Source organism: Molossus molossus, unplaced genomic scaffold (assembly GCF_014108415.1).
Source record: "Molossus molossus isolate mMolMol1 unplaced genomic scaffold, mMolMol1.p scaffold_m16_p_8, whole genome shotgun sequence".
NCBI lineage: Eukaryota > Metazoa > Chordata > Mammalia > Chiroptera > Molossidae > Molossus > Molossus molossus.
In genome coordinates, this window is record NW_023425402.1 from 92,870,968 (window position 1) to 92,892,591 (window position 21,624).

Consider the following 21,624-nt stretch of genomic DNA (forward strand, 5'->3'; position numbering starts at 1 on the left):
GGTTCCCGCTAAGGGCGCGTACCTCGGTTGTAGTTTGTCCCCGGCCCTGGTCGGTTGTGCGGGTGGCAGCCACTCGATGTTTCCCTTTCACATCGATGTTTCTCTCTCTCTCTGTGTTCCTCTCTCTCCCCCCAACTCTACCTGAACAAAAAAAATATGGAAAAAAAAAAAAAAGATAGGAAGAAAAATATAACCACACTGAGCAAAAATGGCAATAAATAAGTACATATCAATTATCACAAATGTGAATGGTTTGAATTCTCTGATCAAAATACACAGAGTACCTGACTGGATAAGAAAGCATGACTTACACATATGTTGTTTACAAGAAACCACCTCACAACAAAAGACTCACATAGGTTGAAAGTGAAGGGATGGAAAAAAATCTTCCAAGCAAACAGAAAGGAAAAAAAGCTGGGGTAGCAATACTCATATCTGATAAAATAGATTTCAAAATGAAGACCATAACTAGAGACAAAGAAGGCCACTACATGATATTGAAAAGATCTGTCCAACAGGAAGATAACCTTGGTAAACATATGCACCCAATATAGGAGCACCAACATATATTAAAAATCTTCTGGAGGTCTTCAAAGGAGAAGTCAACAGTAATACAATCATAGCAGGTGATTTCAATACCCCGCTGACATCATTGGATAGATCATCTAGACAAAAAATTAATATGGAAACACAGACTCCAAATGAAGTGCTAAATCAAATGGATTTAACAGATATCTACAGAGAATTACACCCCATAACTGCAGAATTCACAGTCTTGTCAAGTGCACATGGGACATTCTCAAAGATAGACCACATGTTAGGGCACAAACTAAGTCTCTACAAGTTTAAGAAGATTGAAATCATATCAAGCATCTTCTCAGATCACCATGGCATGAAACTAGAAATCAATTGCAACAAGAACATGCAAAGATATTTGAACACATGGAGGCTAAATAGGATGCTATTGAACAATGAATGGGTTACCATGGAGATCAAGGAAGAAATTAAAAACTTCCTGGAAACCAATGTAAATGACACAACACAAAATCTATGGAATGTAGCAAAAGCAGTTCTGAGAGGGACATTCATAACAGTAAACAGGCCTACCTCAAAAAACAAGAAAAATTTCTAATAGACTATCTAACCTCACAACTTAAAGAACTAGAGAGCAAACAAAAAGAAAACCCCAGAGCAAGTAGAAGGAAGGAAATAGTAAAGATCAGAGCAGAAATAAATGACATGGAGTCCAGAAAAACAATTCAAAGGATCAATGAAACAAAGAGCTGGTTCGTGAAAAGATAAACAAGATTGATGGATCCTTAGCTAGACTCATCAGGAAACAGAGAGAACCCAAATACAAGAGGATAAATGAAAGAGGAAAAATAATAACTGACACCACAGAAATACAACGGATTGTTAACAAATACTATGAACAATTATACAGCAACAAATTCGACAATCTAAGCAAAATGGACAAATTCCTGGAAACACACAGTCTCTCAAAACTGAACCGGGAAGAGATAGAAAACTTGAACAGACCAATAACAACAAAAGAAATTGAAGATTTAATCAAGACCCTCCCAGCAAACAAAAGCCCAGGCCTGGACAGCTTCATGGCGGAATTTTACCGAACATTCAAAGAAGAACTAATACCCATTCTCCTCAAACTATTTCAAAAAATTCAAGAATATGAAAGACTTCCATACTCGCTTTATGAGGCCAGCATAATTCTAATTCCAAAACCAGAAAAAGACACTACAAAGAAGGAAAACTACAGGTCAATATCCCTGATGAACATAGCTGCCAAAATCCTGAACAGAATAGTGGCAAATCAAGTCCAGCAATACATCAAAAAAATTATTCACCAAGATCAAGTGGGATTCATCCCAGGGATGCAAGACTGGTACAATATTCGCAAATCAGTTGGTGTGATACACCACATAAACAAAATGAAAGATAAAAATCATATGATTGTATCAATAGATGCTGAAAAAGCATTCAACAAAATCCAGCACCCATTTCTGATAAAAACGCTCAGCAATCTGTGAATAGGGGGATTATATCTTGACATAATAAAGGCCATATATGAAATACCTACAGCAAACATCATACTTAATGGGCAATAACTAAAAGCATTTCCGTTAAGAACAGGAACAAGACAAGTATGCCCACTTTTACCACTTGTATTTAACATATTACTAGAAGTCTTAGCCACAGCAATCAGACAGGAAGAAAAAATAAAAGGGATCCAAATCGGAAAGGAGGAAGTAAAGCTGTCATTATTTGCAGATGACATGATACTATACGTAGAAAACCCCAAAGACTCCATCAAACATTTACTTGATTTAGTAAATGAATTTGGCAAAGTGGCAGGATACAAAATTAACGTCAGGAAATTGAAGGCATTCTTATACACCAATGATGAACTCACTGAAAGAGAAACTAAAAAAACAATCCCATTTACCATCACAGCAAAAAAAATTAAGATACCCAGGAATAAACTTAACCAAAGAAATAAAGGAACTATTCGCAGAAAACTACAGGTCATTGAAAAAAGAAATAGAGGAAGATATAAAAACGTGGAACAATCCATACCTTGTTCATGGATTGGAAGAATTAACATCATTAAAATGTCCATACTACCGAAAACAATCTATAGATTCAATGCAACCCCCATCAAAATACCAACGGCATACTTCACAGAATTAGAACAAGTACTTCAAAAGTCTATATGGAACCAAAAAAGACCCTGAATACCCACAGCAATCTTGAAAAAGAAGAACAATTTTGGAGGGATCACATTATCAGATTTCAAAGCCACTGTATATTACAAAGCTCCTGTTATCAAAACAGCCTGGTACTGGCACAAGAACAATCAGATCAATGGAACAGAATAGAGAACCCAGAAATGGACCTAAGACAATATGCTCAATTAATATTTGACAAAGGAGCCAAGAGCATACAGTGGAGTAAAGACAGCCTCTTTAATAAATGTTGTTGGGAAAATTGGACAGCTACATGCAAATAAATGAAACTAGACCTTCAACTTACACCATACACAAGAATAGACTCAAAATGGAGAAAAGACTTAAATGTGACTCCTGAATCCATAAAAATCCTAGAAGAAAATGTAGGCAACAACATTTTAGACATGATACGCAGCAAAATTTTCACTGATACATCACCTAAGGCAACAGAAACAAAGGAGAAAGTGAACACATGGGACTACATCAAACTCAAAAGCTTCTGCACAGCAAAAGAAACAACCACCAAAATGGAAAGGCAACCCACTCTATGGGAGAGCATAATTGTCAATAATACATCAGATAAGGGGTTAATTTCCAGCCCGGCGGCGCGACGGGCTGGTCCCACACCCAAGTGTGGCGGATAAAAATCAGGAGGCTCCCGCGGCTGGGAAGGTCCTTCCTGAGGACTGAGGGGTCCCCGTCCCACACCAGGTGCCCCGCTCAGGTTTCCAGTGCCAGGAAGAGCAGTCCCCATAACTTTTGGCTGGAAAAACCAGCAGAAACTGAGGCTCAGGGAAGCTGACCTGGCTGGAGCCCCAGGCAGCTCCCTAAAGGGCCCGCGCACGGACTTGTCGGACTCTCTCCCTCTAAGCTCGGAGGGGAGGCAGCTCGAGGGGCACCAGAGACATACAGGGAAGAACTGAGCTGTTTGGCACTGGAGCGAGGGCTGGAGAGGGGGCTTTCTCGGGGACAAACATGCTGTAAGAGGCCTTTGTTCCTTTGGTGAGCCCTTCTCTGGGGCGGCAGAGAGTCGCCATATCTGGGACTCCAGCAACCTGGCTCACACTGGTAGCCCCGCCCTGCTGACTCCCTGAGGCCCCGCCCCGCCCCGCCCCACACAACTTTCAAGCCCACCCAAGCTGTTGCTACTTGCTTAACCATAGGATTGGGCTGTCTTGGATCCTGCTTCAGGTTTTTCCTAAATTCTTTCAAACGAGCAGCATCGGGTCTCAGCGAGCCCCATTTTGGCTGCCTCCCTGTGTTTGTTTCTGTGTATTACTTAATGAGAGGTATGGGGCTACAAAGAAACAGGTCCCAAATGAAAGAACAGAACAAAACCCCAAGAAAAGAACTAAGCGAAATGGAGATAAGCAACCTAACAGATGCTGAGTTCAAAATACTGCTTATAAGGATGCTCAATGAACTCACTGAGGGCCTCAAGAGCATAATAAAGGACCAGTCAGAAATGATCGCTGCACAGTTAGAAACGAAGGAGGCTTTAACTGAAATAAAGAATAATTTACACAGCTTCAATAATAGAGTACGTAAATCCAAGGAGCAAACCATCGATTTGGAATATAAGGAAGCAAAAAATGCCCAATCAGAACTGCAGAAAGAAAAAAGAATCCAAAAAAATGAGGATAGTGTAAGGAGCCTCTGGGACAACTTCAAGCGTGCCAACATTCGCATCTTGGGGGTGCCCGAAGGAGAAGAGAGAGAACAAGAAATCGAAAACCTGTTTGAAACAATTATGGCAGAAAACTTTCCTAACTTGGTGAAGGAAACAGACATACAAGTCCAGGAAGCACAGAGAGTCCCAAACAAGATGAACCCCAAGAGGCCCACACCAAGACACATCATCATCAAAATGCAAAAGGTTCAAGACAAAGAGAGAATCTTAAAAGCAGCAAGAGAAAGGCAGCTAGTTACCTACAAGGGAGTTCCCATTAGGCTGTCAGCTGATTTCTCAAAAGAAACTTTGCAGGCCAGAAGGGAGTGGCAAGAAATATTCAGAGTGATGAAAACCAAGAACCTACAACCAAAATTACTCTATCCTGCAAAGCTGTCATTTAGAATCGATGGACATATAAAAACTTTCCCAGACAAGAAAACGTTAAAGGAGTTCATCACTACCAAACCATTATTATATGAAATGATGAAGGGTCTTTTTAAAGAAAAAGATAAAATGTATGAACAAACAAAATGGCAATGAATACATATCTATCAACAATGGAATCTACAAACAAAATGAACAGGAAGAACAGGAACATTCTCATAGATACAGAGAACATTTTGTTGGTTGCCAGTTGGGAAGGGGGTTGGGGGAATGGATGAAAAAGGTGAAGGGATTAAGAAGCACAAATTCATTGCTAGACTGACAAACCTCAAAGGGAAAGGGGTTGGGGGGGTGGGAAGAAATAAACCAAAGAACTTATATGCATAACCAATGGACACGGACAATAGTTTGGGAAAAGGTGGGAGGGGGGCGGGAGTGGGGAGGAGGGGGTCAATGGGGGAAAAATGTGGAACATCTGTAATACATTTTACATCCAACAATAAAGATGTGGAAAAAAAAAAAGAAGAAAAAAAAAAGAAAATGTTAAAAAAAATAAATAAATAAAAAAAATAAAAATAAAAATGGACAGAGGACCTAAATAGACACCTCTCCTAAAAGGACATAGAAATGGCTAAGAGACATATGAAGAAATGCTCAACATCACTAATCATCAGAGAGTTGCAAATTAAAACAACAATGAGGTATCACCTCACACCTATCAGAATGGCCACCATCAACAAATCATCAAACAAGTGTTGGCAAGGTTGTGGAGGAAATGGGATTCTAGTACACTGCCTTGGGAATGCAGACTGGTGCAGCCACTATGGAAAACAATATGGTGTTACCTTAAAAAATTAAAAATTGAACTTCTATTTGACCCACTTCTAGGAATATACCCTAAGAAGCCTGAAACAGCAATCAAAAAGAATATATGAAACCCCATGTTCATAGCAGCACTATTTACAATAGCTAAGATCCACCCAAATGTTCATCAGTAGTCAAATGGATAAAAAAGCAGTGGTATATTTACACAATGGAGTACTATGCAGCTGTAAGATAGAAAGATCTCTTATCCTTTGAGACGACATAGATGGACCTGGAGAGTATTATCCTAAGCGAAACAAGCCGAGCAGAGAAAGACAAATATCACATGATTTCACTTATTTGTGGAGTATAATGAACAAACAGTCTGAGGAATGGGGTAGTCCCAGAAATGTGGAAGTGGGGTACAGACTGTCAATCCCCAGAAGAGGGCGTTGGGGGAAGAGATAAACCACAGAATTTATATGCATGAATGCATAAACAATGGACATGGACAACAAAGCTGGCGACAGGGTAGGGAGGTAGGGGGAGGGGGTATCAGTGGGGGGAAAGGAGAAACAGCTAACAAAAACTAATTAATTAAATAAAATAATAATATAAAATATACAGAAAGTTGGATCATTGATTTATCCATTAGCATTCCATTCATTTATCTTATACTTGTTTTTGTAAACATATAAACATGATTTTTATTTTGTAAAAATGACCATTTAATAGTTACTCCTTTTTTGAGTAAAGTAAGTCATTTTGTCATTAGGTTCTTTTGTTTTAAATCCTCACCCGAGGATATATTTTCTTTTATCTTCAGATAAAGTGAGTGGGAAGGGAGTGGGAAAGAGAAGGCGGGTGGGGGGAGAGAGAAAGAGGGATAGAAAGAGAGAGACAGAGAGGCAGAGAGAGAGAGAACACATCGACTGGTTTGCCTCCTGCAGGACCCGGACAAGGGCTGGGGACTGAACTGCAACCGAAGTATGTGCCCTTTACTGGAATCAATCCCGCGACTCTGGTCCTTTGGCTGACACTCTTAACCGCTGAGCCAAACTGGCCAGAGCTATCTTTAGATTCTTTTAACCTGTCCCTAAGATTGAAGGGACATGGTCAGTGGCATTAAATAACTTGTTCTTTACAGTCATTTTTTTTGTTTTTGTTTTTGGTATTCATGCAAGTTTAAACATCTTTGGTAAGGTTGGTATTTTATGACAGTTGTGTTTCATTTTTCAGAGTGAAAGCTTACATACTTTTGAGCAGCACAGGATTACATATAAAAGCTTCAATGTTTGATAATTTTCTGCTTTCAATCAATTTGTTATTTATTTTTCTGTGGTTTGGCAAGGTTTGGGGGGTTTTAAATGTTTTTTTAACCTCAATTATTCTCTGTGGAAGCACTTGGATTTCATTGTACTTCCACTGTGAGATTATTAGATATTCTTTTATTTTATTCAGTGGTTGCTCTAATAGTTACAGTAACTTATCACAGTCTACTGTCATATAATAAACCACCTCACTTATAAAGTTAAGAACTTAACTTTTTTCTCTGCTTCTGTTCTTTGGTTTTGGTTGACATACTTTTGCTTATACATATGCCACAAAACCTAGAATACATTTTTACTTTTTTTAACTTATGTTTTAAGGAAATGTATAAAATGAAAGAGGGAGAAGGAGAAAGAGATAGAAACATCAATGAGAGAGAACATCGATTGGTCGCCTTCTGCATGCCCCCCACTGGGGTTCGGGCCCACAGGTTGGGCATGTGTCCTGAGCAGGAATCGAACCGGTGACCTCTTGGTGCATAGAGTTGACGCTCAACCACTGATTCACACCAGCTGGGCTGAAATAAACTGTTACTTCATTTTTATTTTTGGAAAATACTTTGCTGGAGAAAGATTTTAATTTGTGAAATTTTTTGACACTTTTGGGGTTTTTTTTGCCACATTTTTTTACCTTTTATGGGGTGGGATTCAGTTATACATGTGTTAGAGCACCTGATATTTTCCCACATCTCAATGAGACTCTAGGTTTGATTTTCTTTTCCATCCTTCTTCTCCCTGCTTTGTTTTGAGTAATTGCTGTTGGTGTGTTCTGAAGTTCACTAATCTTTTCTTCTGTGGTGTTTAAACTTATCCAGTAAATTTTTTATTTCAGGTGTTACATTTTGCATCTCTAAAACTTTCATTTATATATCTTTGTGTGTTTTATTTATCTCTTCACTTTATTCATGTTTTCCTTTAACATACTTTATAATGGTTTTCTAGTATTTTACTGCCATCTACTATTTCTGTTGTTTTGTCATTGTTTGATCTTATCGGGCTCTTGACTTATTTTTCTTATGGGTTACATTTTCCTGCCTGTTGCCATCTCTGGTAATTTTTTATTGTTTTTACGATACTGTGAATTTTTAAGTTCTTTAATATCTGGAGTTTATAGTTTTTTATTTTAAAGGGAGTTGATCTGGCCAACAATTAAGTTATTTGCCTTTGAATTTGATTCCTTTGTGCCAATTTTGTTTGTTTTTAGCTTTAGGGTGCAGGTCTAAAGTAACCTTTTCTCTGGGGACTGGTAAAGCCTACTGCTAAAGCATATGTCTTTTGGTGCCTTTACTAAGTATCCTGGATAAGCATCTGGAGTTCTCCGCTCTGCCTGGTTGAATGCATCCTAGCCCTGTGTGTGTTCTGGAAACAGTTTGGCTCACAGCTCTTGTGATTCTTTGGCCTTGTGGAGTTTCCCTACATATGTACATGGTGGGAGGGAACTAGATGAACCTCAAGGTTGACCCCATACAGATTCTGGCTCTTTTCTGCTTAGCTCCCTCCTCTTCAGAACTCTGCCCCTTTCCTTACAGCTACCTCAGTCTTTCTGAAGTAGAGTCTGTTTTCTCAACTGAACCAGAAGACTACTCCGTTAGGATGCTCCTTCAATTCTTAGTCTGGAATGTGGGGCCCAGCAAAATGCTGGACTGAACATTGATATCACCTCATTTCTTTCCCTTATCCAGGTGTTATGGTTTTCTGCTGTTTCCATTATCTGAAAATGGGTTTTCTATACTTTGTCTAAGTTTTTGTTGTTTATGGTAGGATGGTAAATATATCAACTCTATAATGGCCAGAATTAAAATCTGTGGTCTCATTTTAATAATCAAATTGTTACTTAGTGTTTGCTATGTACCAGCACAATTTTTTTTTTTAATCCCCATGGGAGGATGTTTACTGATCTGAGAGAGAGAGAGAGAGACATTGATCGGTTGCCTCCAATATGCACCCTGTGTACCCTGACTGGGGATCGAACCCACAACCTACTTATGTGTCCTGACTAGGAATTGAACCCACAACCTTTTTGGTGTACAGGATGACTCACTAACCAACTGAGCCATCAGGCCGGGGCTGTACCAGAACAATCTTTTCTTAGGAATTCAGTAATAACGTTTTCTTAGAACTGCTAATTTATATACATTATGACATTCTGAGCTCCAAAATGTTTGTTTAGTGAAGGAATGATTGAAGTCAATATCCTTTATTAGTAAACATTCATTCATGCTTGCTTTTTAATATTTGATTCAAAAGTCTCTACACAAAAGGCAATACTAACCATATAGCAGATATTTACAGTATACTTAGAGTAATATATTCAATTCTATTCATTGGAATAAAAGTTGCTTTAGACATCAATTTATACCATAATGATTCCTATTTGAGTGCTACATTTTTTAACCTATTAAAATATCACTCTTCACAATTGCTTTTAATGTATCTTTTGTGTATTAATACCATGCATTTCATATTTTTATATTTCTCATTTATAAACGAGAATATGTTAGAATGTTAATGTCTAGATTTTATGGAACTTGAATTACACATACCTTCAGGATTAGTAAATGTTTGTCACCAAATGCCTCACATTAAATTAAAATTTAGTCTGAAAGTGTTTAATCCTTCTGCAAATATGCCTCATTACTCATCTTCAAATAATATTTATTCATAAAAGTAAACACATTTCCTTGATGAAATGAATGAAGTATATTTTCTTATAGATGATTTTAGCTACACATTTATGCTGTTTTAGTAGGTAATTTCCATGTTAGACATTAATTTTTCATCACACTGCTGCTGCTACAATGACTTACTTGTCTTGAACAGAGTTCTATATGAATGTGATCCTTTTTTTCCATCTGTTATGGCAAAAAGATCCTCATTAATTTTCATAAGTAGATTTAACTTCTTTTCACTTTTATTAAAATTACAGAATGCATCTTGTGATACATTTTCTGTACTTAAGCATTATAAACCACCTAAGATATTTAAAAGCGTAAAAGCGGTCAGTTTTTTATCCTAAATTTTTCTGATTCTGAGATGATCCAACTCTTCAATTAAAAGTGTTACTGTACAATAATGTTCTTGTAACTGCAAAGACAAAATTTGCATGTAAACAAAAAATATGCATTTAGGAAAACCAGTAAACTATATTGTCATTACACTGTATTTCAGGAATCAGCCATCCATAATGAGGTTAACTTTTAAAAGACAAGAAGCTGATATTTGTTTATATTTGTGTTGTGAGGGCGCATGATTATGGTTTTGGCGATAGCAAAGTGAGAATGATTTTATTTGCTTCAGAGGAAATAGATAAATTGACAGACTGACTCCATTTTTATTATAAGCAATAGTAGAAGTAAATAATAAATCTGAAACTGAAAAATTGTACTATTTACATAGGAATAAATTTCTTGTACATGGTGACAAGAAAATGCTGGATTAATTTCTGCATGTCTGGTGAATAGTTAAGTTCTGAGATGGCTTTCACTAAAGCCAAAGTAAATCTGGGAATCAACCTCATTTCATATTATCTGGGCCATTACTTATGCTTGATAGCCATTTATTTCCAAAGTTGGTCTACCAGTAGCTAACTACACTCCCAATGGTAGGATTCACATAGTGTTTGTTACTATGGTTAGAGAATAAGGAGAAAGACCTGAAAAATGAAACTATCAGTACTATATTTCATGTGAGTACAGTACTAATGTTAACATGTTTTATCATATTGGTCAATGTTGTATATAGATAACAAATAATTAATGTCTTAAATTTTCTGTGTGTCTTTTTGGATCAGTTTTTCTTTTCTTTTTTTTAAATGAGATTCACATTCTTTGAAATAGTTATTTGAGAGATTAGGAAGGCAAGGATTGAGCTTATTTGATAATTATGATCTTTATTGTGATACTAACAAGCAATGGTCTCTGAGGCTCGAATATAGGTATAGAGAAAAAAGCATGGATAGCTTTATATAAGAGTGTGCTTTTACCAGAGGGATGTCAAATGATTCAGTGGTAGGAGGAGATAGGACCGCAGTGTTCTATAAAAACATCTTATATAGTCAAAGCTGGTTGCAGAAGGACGTTAAAGGAGAGAAGACTATCATGAAGAAGTAGGGAGACACCAGTGAACTGGAAGCCTGTTGTAATAGGCATAGTTGAATGTTGGGGGGAAAAGGATATTGTGTTTAAAGTGAGTGCTTGATATACTGATTTTGGAGGTTTGTGATGATAAATTAATTATGGAATGACTGGCATATAAGGGAGGGTACATATAGTTATTAGAGGTCAGGGTCAGTAAGAATTGAGAACATGGCACTGTGTATGCATTAGAATTAGATTTGCTTTCTAATCACAGAAAATCCAAAATAAAAATAAGTAAGTAATATACAGTTTACTTCCTCATTTAAAAGAAAGTTTGATATTGGCAGTACCCAGTGCCAGTATGCAAATTCCACGAAGTCATTAGGGACTCCTGTTCAGTTTCAAATCTACAAACCAGCACATGGTTACCATTCTCAAGGTTGCTGTGTCCAAGATGTCTACTAGAGCTTCAGTCATTCATTTTTATTCTGGGCAGCAGGGAGAGAAAAGGGGAAGTGTCAGTCAGATCTTTTCCTGGCTATCATTTTCTGCTTTAAGGTGACTTTCCAGAAGTCTCTCCCAACAAATTCTGGTTGCATGATATTAGTCTTAGTTACATGGCCATAGTTTGCTTTGAGGAATATTGGGAAATGTACTATTTTGTCTGGGTATATTACAACCCCCTAATAATGTAGGGGTCTTGTTAGTAAGAAAATGGGAAGAGCGGATGTGGAAAGGAAGCTGGCAGTCTCTGCCACAAGTATTGATTAGCTGTGTGAACAAGGATTATGATGAAAGAACACGGAGGTCCGAGGGTGATTATAAGCATAACAAGATCAAGTGGAAGACGGTGGCAGGAGCCTTAGACTAGCATGTTCAGAAGACATTGAGGAAATGCTGGGATACAAAGAGAAAACCAGTCATGCTTGCCAATCCTGAGATAGGAGAGATATAAGACAATTAAAAATGACTACTCGAGAGGACTGCAAATGATTTCTTTAAGTAACATGCAGATTTTAGTTAAGACAAAACAGAGGGAGAAGGAATCTGAGGAGGAGATTATGAAGTAGTTCCAAGGAATACAGTAGAAGTCATGGGGTCTTGGGGAAGAGGCATGGGCTAGGTTAGGGTAAGAAAATACTATTTATACTTGAGAGGAGTGAGAATGCAGTGAGTGGTGATTTTTTTTTTATCTTCATCCAAGGACATTTTTCTATTTTTTTGTTCAGATAGAGTGGGAGGAAGAGAGAGAGAGGAAAACATCGACGTGAAAGGGTCACATTGAGTGGCTGCCTCCCGCACAACCAGGGCCGGGGACAAACTGCAACCGAGGTACGTGCCCTTAGTGAGAACTGAACCCAGGTCTCTCTGGACCACAGGCCGATGCTCTAACCGCTGAACCAAACCTGCCAGGGCTGCACTGTGATTCTTAACCTTGTGGTCAGCTATCCACATGAGTTGGAAAAAATATAATTAAACACAAATCTCCAATATATTATATAAATTATTTATAAATTACATTTATGTATTGATGTACTAATACCATATGTATTATAAAAGCTATAAAACAGCCCTGGGCGGTTTGGCTCAGTGGTTGGAGCGTCGGCCTACGGTACAGAGAGACCCGGGTTCGGTTCCCGCTAAGGGCATGTACCTCGGTTGCAGTTTGTCCTCCGCCCTGGTTGGTCGTGTGGGTGGCAGCCGCTCAATGTGTCCCTTTCACATTGATGTTTCTGTTTCTCTCTCTTTTCCTCTCTCTCCCTCCCACTCTATCTGAACAAAAAATGCAAAAATGTCCTCGGGTGAGGATAAAAAAAAAAAAGCTATAAAACATAGACAATTTAAGAGACTGAGACAAAAAATATCAATAGAAATGCTAATATTTTCCCCCACACCTCAGCCAATTGTTTTGCCAATTCCTGGGATCATGTGGGTCTCACAGGCTTCAGCCTCAGTATAGCTTAGGACAGTAACTCTACTAGGGGAAATATAAGCAACCTGGCATGAAATTAAACAAGGAGGCCATTAGACTGATGTGGCTCTAATGCTGTGGCAACCTAAGTAAGCAAAACTGAAATCTAAGCCTATCAATGTTTGTTACTAAATCAAAATTCTAAGGACCGCCAATCACAGGCAGCCAAGGAGGCTTTAAGTTATAGCCAATCAATGATTTCCTCTCTTCTGCACTTTCTCTATATAAGTCTTTCCTCTGCCTTCTGTCGGTGGAGCACTCCTAACCACTATTAATTTGGTGCTACCCTGTTTGAATTGATTTTGCTCAAATAACTTAATTTTTTTAATATGCTTCCATTTATATCTTAACATTTCCTAGTCTTAACTAAAAGCCTTCCTCTTAAAATTAAGAGTAATGACACAAAATTCCTTAGAAAATTTTGGTAATACAATAAGACATTGTAAGTTTAAATTTGAGAGGGAAGTATAACAGTTACAGATATTATCATATAAGGAGATGATCTTTGATCTGAGATCTCAGCAAAATCAAATAGGCAGGAAATAGAAAACATTAAATTATGGCCTGGCTTGAGTGGCTCAGTTGGTTAAGCATCCTCCTATGCATCGAAAGGTTGCTGGTTCCATTCCAGGTCAGGGTACATACCTGGGTTGCAGATTGGATCCCCAGTTAGGGCACATATGGAAGGCAACGGATCAATGTTTCTCTCTCGCGCTCTCTCCACCCACCTTCTTCTAAGCATGTCCTCGGGTGAGGAATAAAAGTAAAGTTAAATTATGTATATTAAAGAAGAATCACAAATCATTAGGAAAGGGAGGGTTATTAAGTTATTTTTGAGACAGGTGCCAAAACCTTGGGGAAAAATGCAAATTAATTTAACCACGAGATAGCCCTAAAAGCCTAAGCATTAAACAGTAGTTCCTTCAGATAAAGTTACTAAAATTAAAAACACAGAACATACACATTATGTGTATATTAATATGCTTTTAAAGCAGAAATGATTGGATAGACATAATTGAATTGGAAATCCTGAAAGTATCAAACCATATTATAAACTAGCGAATAAAGCAGCAATAGACCCAGTAGACTAAGGAAGCAGGGTGGACAATACACAGAATTGGGTCCTTTTATCCCATGAAAACTTAATATATGATAATGAATGATAAAAGTGGCATTTAAATTAGTGGGGCAGAATGAGCTATTCTCTTATCTGTTCTGAAAATGTTTATCAAAGGCCAAGTACTAGCCTAGATGCCAGGGATATGTCAGCAAACCAAATAGATTTAAATTGCGGTCATCACAGAGTTTAAATTCTAGTTGGAGTAGAGACAGGATAAATAAAAGATGATTACATGATGAATAAAGTGAAACAGGGAATGAGGATAGTGTTCACAGGATTCCATTTGGGAGAACATGTTCCTACTTCATACTGTATACAGAACAGCCACAAGCCAATTTGTTAAAAAGCAAATAACCTAATAGAAAATTTGGTGAAAGTGTTTTCTTTTTTTTTTGATAGATACTCCTAATTCATAAAGGAGGATATAGGGTTGTCCACTAAATATCTAACACCCATTTAGTAGTCAGGAAAATGCAAAACCAAACAGTGAGGTACCACTTTCAACCCTGAAATTGACAGGAAGTTTAGTAATATCAGTTTTTTATAAGTTTGGGGAAGTGGATGCTTTTATATGTTGTAGATATAATTGTATGTTAATAAGTAACCTATTTTGGAGGACAGTTTAAGAATTGGCTTTCAGCCCTGGCTATTTTGGCTCAGCGGTTACAGCATTGGTCTGTGGTCCCAAGAGACCCAGGTTCAGTTCCCGCTAAGGGCACGTACCTAAGTTGCAGTTTATCCCCGGCCCTGGTTGGGTCGTGTGGGTGGCAACCACTCCATGTGTCTCTTTGACGTTGATGTTTCTCTCTCTCTTCCTCTCTCTCCCTCCCACTCTATCTGAACAAAAAATGGAAAAATGTCCTCAGGTGAGGATTAAAAAAAAGAATTGCTTTCAAAGTGAAAAGGGTACACATACTATGACCCAGGAATCCCAGTTGATATTTACCTCAAGGAACTTGAATGTATACACAATAAGATATGGTAGGAAAATATGATTTTTAATAATTAAAATGTGCTATAGTTAGTTCAGTTAGTGTGGCTTAATGGTTGAGCATCAACTCATGCACCAAGAGGTCACCAGTTTGATTCCTGATCAGGGCACATGCCTAGGTGGTGGGCCAAATCCTCAGTGCGGGGCACACAGGAGGTGGCCAGTCAATGTTCTCTCTCATCAGTGTTTCTTTCTCTCCCTTCCTCTCTCTCTAAATCAATAAAGAAAAAAACATTTAAAAAAATTAAATGTGCTTAAGTTAGAATGGTGTGTCCATATGGTAGAGCACGGTGGCACGAACACAGACATCCAAAACATATTGTTGAATGTAAGAGGTAAATTACAGATAATATATGTACACACCAATGATAACAAATACCACCAAACTGTTCACATGTGGCTCTTATCATTGGAAAAGCTATTAGTCAGAGAAGTCTTTAGCTCTAATGTTTTCATTAATGTTTTTAGAGAGATCATTTTTATATACACATATGTGTATATAAAAATGATTAAAACAATTATTTTTATTAGCCTCATCTCAAGTCATATTTTCCATTATTCCAGCCCATATTGTATATTTTATCAACATCACTTATCTGATGGTTGGGCATATGGTTTTCTACATGTGGGTTATTTTTCTGAGTGCCCCAACTAACCAATGAAATCACTGTTCTCTTTGACAGCTTAGGACCTAGTCCTTTTTTTTTTTTTTTTTAAGAGAATGCCTTACTTGGTAAAAATGTGTTATCATCATCATGAATTTCTTGCATTCATAGAATATTTTGTGTTCTTTATATTTGTAAATAAGATTCATAGTAAATCAAAGTTTTATTTCTAAGTTTACTTAAATTTTAAATGATTTAAAAATTCAGTCAAAAAAGATGTTAGAAAATTATATTGTTTAAATTATTTTTCTGTTTTTTGTAGGTCGTTTATATGCAATGCAGACTGGAATGAAGATTGATAGTAAAACTCCTGAATGCCGTAAATTTTTATCAAAGCTAATGGATCAGTTAGAAGCTGTGAGTTAAAACAGTGATAATTTATTTTCTGATTAATGTTTAAAATGCTATTTTCATTTGTGTATGCATATGTTGTCATTTTAGTTCTTTCCCTTATCAGCAATGTCATTATAGCTGATGAAAAAATAGACATAGTTTTTTTGTTTGTTTTGATTTTGTTTGTATCGTACTGCTAAGGGAGTTGTAAGCAAAATTCAAAATAGGTACCATTATCTTTGCATATGCCATTATTTCTTGTTCCATGTTATTACAGATGGCCTTTGAGTCATCCTTTCATAAGTAATGAATCCTTTCTAACCTTTCCTCATGCAATCGCACGGATGATTGAAATGGCTATTTAATGAAAGGAACAATGAAGGAAATGTTAATTGTCTCTCCTCTCTTTCTCCCACTCTTGGTCCCAGGGTAAGATGCTCTTATGATGTGTGCATTCTCCCCCACTAGAAGAAATGTGGTAGGTGACTAATGAGTCACCTTGAATTTTGCAGGTTATGAAGAGAGACCATTGTATAGTTTCACAGGCTATTTATAAATGTTGCAAGTTATTCTGATCAAAGCCTAGTTGTAATAAGCAGCCATGGGCATTAGTGTTCTCTATAACTTGGTATATGTTTCTGGCCTTCTGACCCAGAGCCCCTGTCATCTGCTGCTGTTAACCGCTCAAGATAGTTTTGATGTCACCACTGATGGGAATTCAGCTGTCCCTGGAGCCTGTCTGGCCTTACACTTCTAACACTGCTTCTATGGGTGCAGGAAAAATTTGAATACTCTTTTTATTGGAGAGTGGGGTTAGATGGCAGGAAGAAGAATGTGTCTTACACAAAGAGATATTTGTAAAATCCATCTCTAACAGACATTTTATATAGACTATATCTTTATTAATTTCACAGCATAACAATGATAAGAAATAGCTTTTGGATGAGACAAATTTCAATTTTTTATACTAAGCAAAGTATAAAATCACATTTATAAAGTGACTCATCAGTAATTTATTATCATCTAAATTAAATAACAAGTAGAATAAGTTTATTCTGTGGTGAGAGCACATCTGCCTAATATAATGTTTATATTACATTGGAAAACGTTCAGTATATTATATTTTGCTTCCAGATATTTTATGTTGGAGATGACATACTCTTACTAAATTTTTTCTAGAATTAAAATAGAATTACATGATTTCAGTTTGAATAGAGTAAACTAGTGTTATATGTAGGCCCTTTTCTCTTTTTGTTTAGGATCATCGTAACTAAAAATGCCCCTAAATTCCAACATAAATCCCTACTGGGCATTAGATTATTCTGTTACCATTATAAGAATATTTACTTTGTTGAAGTTATGAAAAATCCTGAGGTCTTTTTTAAATATAATTTTTTATTTCATAATGTCTTTGAGAAAAGCAATTTTAAAACAGTAGTATGGTGTAACATATAGTATTCCAGAAGGTCATTTATTTCAATGTGACAGTCTGAGTAAAATATAGGAATATAGTTTGTTTTCAAAATACTTTAAATTATTGTATGTGTAGGAAAGGGATATGCTGATTGGAAATTTACACAGTTGTTAATCATCTGAGGTATATATTTTTTCTAAATTTAAAAAACTTTCATTATCCAATTCTAAGTTTGTCGTCTATACCTTACTTCGAATGAGACCTCTTTTTTAATACATGTGTTCTGAGAGATACTATTTTAGGGTATAGTGATCCTTTTACTCTAATTTTTTATTTGATAAGAGGAAATTGAAATGGGAATAAATTAAAGTTTTAAGTTATATATGGTTAGGAAATAATTTTTTTTTCTTTATTGATTTTTAGAGAGAGAGGAAGGGAGAAGAAGAGAGAGATAGAAACATCGATGAGAAAGAACATCGATTGACTGCCTCCTGCATGCCCCTCACTGGGGTTTTAGCCCACAACCTGGGCATGTGTCCTGACCAGGAATCAAACCGGCGACCTCTTGGTGCATGGGTTGATGCTCAGTGAGCTACACCGGTCGGGCAGGAAATAATATTTTTACTCCATTTTTAGGATACTTAACAGTGCATTGGATGACATATGATTTTGAAATATTTATGATGCTTTAAAGTAGACACGTGGATATATTATCTCTTTATTCTTGGTTATTTTTATTTTTAGAGCTAAATAATACTTTCACGTTATCATATGTATGTTTCTTCTTTGTGAACATTGGATTTTAAATCCTTGGGTTGAGGTGGAGCGGTTTTTTTCTTTGCATGATTTCATTGATACATCTTTTACTGAAATGAATATAAATAATTTACTTAGAATGATTATTTGGATAACTTGTACTTAAGTATATATTTCTGTAAGTCTAAAATCGTAAGGTTTGTATTTGACTTTCTTATAGCTTAAGAAACAGTTGGGTGATAATGAAGCTGTTACTCAAGAAATAGTTGGTTGTGCCCATTTGGAGAATTATGCCTTGAAAATGTTCTTGTATGCAGATAACGAAGATCGTGCTGGCAGATTTCACAAGTGAGTAAAGAAAGAGCAAAGTAAAAATGATAAGCTTAGTTACTCTAAACCAGAATCATCCAGCTTTGTATTGAACACTTTCTGACTTCCTGATTAATGATTTAAATTTTTAAAAATTATTCGTAGAATCTCAGAATGATTTTGAGTATTAAGTGCAACCCTGTCTCTTTAGAGAAAATGACTGAAAGAAGAATTACCCAGGGCAGATTTATTTTCTCAGTAAATATTTATTTCCTGAGACTTCTTTTTTCTAAGTAGCTATTCTTTAACATTTCTCAAAATCTAAGAGTTGATTTTAGCCAAAAACAGCCTAGTTCAATGATGTTGATTTTAAAAACTCTCACTCCAGTTTGTCCCCAGCCCTGGTTGGGGTCGTGTGGGTGGCAACCACTCACTGTGTCTCTCTTATATCGATGTTTCTCTCTCTCTCTCTTTCTCCTTCCCTCTCTCCCTCCCGCTCTATCTGAAGATGAATGCAAATGAAAATAAAAAATAAAAACTCTCACTTCACCAATTCATATGATTTGTCCTTATTAAATGTAAAGAAATGCACATGGCTTGATATGCATTTAGATAATACTATAATTACATGATCTAAGATCAAATGTGTGGTAGCATATAACCATACTGTACCATATTTACCTATAGTATGAGTGTTGTTACTTTATCCTAGTAACAGATCACAAGAGGAGTTCCATTGCATTCTTAAAAGCTGATTTTATTCAAAATGTTAAGTGCAAAATGCTTTTATAAATATTGGAATTTTTTTATAGCTACATAACTAATTCTACAGCTTAATGTTTTTCTTTTTAAACTAGACAGCTCTCTTTTCTCTTCCAGAAACATGATCAAGTCTTTCTATACTGCAAGTCTTTTAATAGATGTCATAACAGTGTTTGGAGAACTAACTGATGAAGTAAGTATATAACCGTTATTGTCTTAATAGCTAAAGATCAGTATTGTTGCTATTTATCAATTTTATTATAACTGTTTATTTAGAGCAGTGTATCCATCAGAAATGTAAGCAAAAAATTTAATTTTAGATGTACTACACATATTTAAAAGTATAAACAAGATAAAATTATTTTTAATAATGTATTTTTTTGTAGTAAGTTCTTTGATTTTGGTATGTATTTTACACTGTAGTAAATGCATGACTATTGTATATGTATTGGGTAGCACAGGTTTTGAATTTGATTTTATTAAGGGTTTTAAATACTACTAATCCTGTATGCTGGTAAGCTTTTTTACTGTTATTTAGTAAACCTGGAAGCAGAGACTTTTTGAGGCCTTTTTTCTATTTAACTTCTACTCAAATATTGTTTATGATTTGCTTGTATTGTAAAATACATATAAAACATGATATTTTACAAGGTACTTCATACTTATTTGTTTCTCATAATCACTCTAAGATAAGTAAAATGCATATTAATTTTATATATGAGCAAACTGAGGCTAAGTGAGAAACATTGTATTAGTTCAGTGTTGTTTTCACTGTTGCAAAAAAAATTTGTTTTCTGATAGGGGAGATATTAATCTAGAAAGAGATGGAAAGAAAAAAAGGAGAGCTATAATGAGGCTGATAAAGGCATGTTATATTAGTGATGTGAAATCTATGAAGAACATTGCTTTCTGTGATATGATTTTTTCAAAATGATGAGCAATTCATAGTAAAGTTCCAAATAAAACAAAGTATAATCTATGAGGTACTTGCATTTTTGTAAAACAGTATATCAAAACTATGCAAAACAATTCTTGCCCTGGCTGGTTTGGCTCAGCGGTTAGAGCGTCAGCCTGCCGTCCAGAGAGACCCGGGTTCGGTTCCCGCTAAGGGCACGTTCCTCAGTTGCAGTTTGTCCCCGGCCCTGGTTGGGTCATGCGGGTGGCAGCACTCTATGTATCCCTTTCACGTCGATGTTTCTCTCTTTCCCTCCCACTCTGTCTGAACAAAAAAAGAAAAAATGTCCTTAGGTGAGGATAAAAAATAAAAATAAATAAAAACTATGCAAAAAATTCTTTATGTTTGTATGTTAAATGAAGTCAAATTCTAGGCTTGATGATTATGAGCTGAGTTTTTGCATTGGCAGAGTTATACAGGACATTTCAAAATTTAGCTGAATGAGGGACAATTTTTGTGTGTGATTGTTCCTTTTATTTAAAAACAACAAGCATCCTTGTCCCTTGCCTACACAGCATTTCCAGTCATTCAGAATACCAGAAACCACCCCCAGATATCTCCAAACACCTTCTAGTGTAAGGGACAAGGCCCACTGAGAGCCACTGCTGTCCAGTTTTCTTGAGACAGAGTAGTATAAGAGGAAACGGAGACCCAGAGTGTGGAAACCTGACATGCTTCTCAGTGGGTGGCACGTTTTGTGTTCTGAAGGCCCAGTGGACCCACTCTGATTTCTATTCTGTTGTACGAGTATGGGGCACTATACTAGGTACTTGCGGGTGCTGAAGTGATTTAAACATGACATTATGGAAAGCTTTCGATAGTTTAGTACGGTTTTGGAGAGTACCAGGCAGGCAAAGGAGAATAATGGACCTCAGATTAGAAACGTAAGTCATAAAGCAGGTCAGGACAAATTCTAGTAGGGAGAAGGGAGAAGAAAGACAACATAGCAGTACGGGGGGTAGTTAGTGGCGGAGGGAGCAAGCTGAACACCCGAGGCCTTCTGTATGGCATTAGTACATAAAGACTTTTAGTCTTCTAACTAAATTCTTTTCACTTTTCTTTTTTAAGAAATAGAGATTTTTGAAAAGCCCATTGATTCACCTGCTAGATTACTGCAATTTACATAATTACTTTTATACTATTTTCTTTTGTTTTTTTTCATACAACCTATTCTTCACTGTCATTGTTTTACTGAAGAATCTGTGGGGAGTGTTCATTTTCAGGCATTGCAGGTTCATCTTACTTGTGGTCCTTCTTGCCAATCCCATTTCACGTTTGTCAGGCCAGTCTACTTACCACCCTCCCAACTTCCACCACTGGGAACTTTGTATTTTCA

General features: G+C 36.5%; 1 protein-coding gene across 3 annotated transcripts in view; it reads left to right on the forward strand.

The window, feature by feature from the left end:
* Window positions 1–21,624, forward strand: part of VTA1 (vesicle trafficking 1) — a 60,147-nt gene that overhangs the window by 13,790 nt on the left and 24,733 nt on the right. For 2 of the 3 annotated variants that reach the window (XM_036248516.1, XM_036248517.1), the window contains exons 2-4: window positions 16,022–16,116; window positions 18,483–18,610; window positions 19,451–19,526. In XM_036248516.1, the coding sequence (XP_036104409.1) occupies window positions 16,022–16,116; window positions 18,483–18,610; window positions 19,451–19,526 (299 nt within the window). Of the gene's footprint in view, window positions 1–14,984; window positions 15,085–16,021; window positions 16,117–18,482; window positions 18,611–19,450; window positions 19,527–21,624 lie in introns of those variants that run through there. The other variant, XM_036248518.1, reaches the window with a different exon arrangement.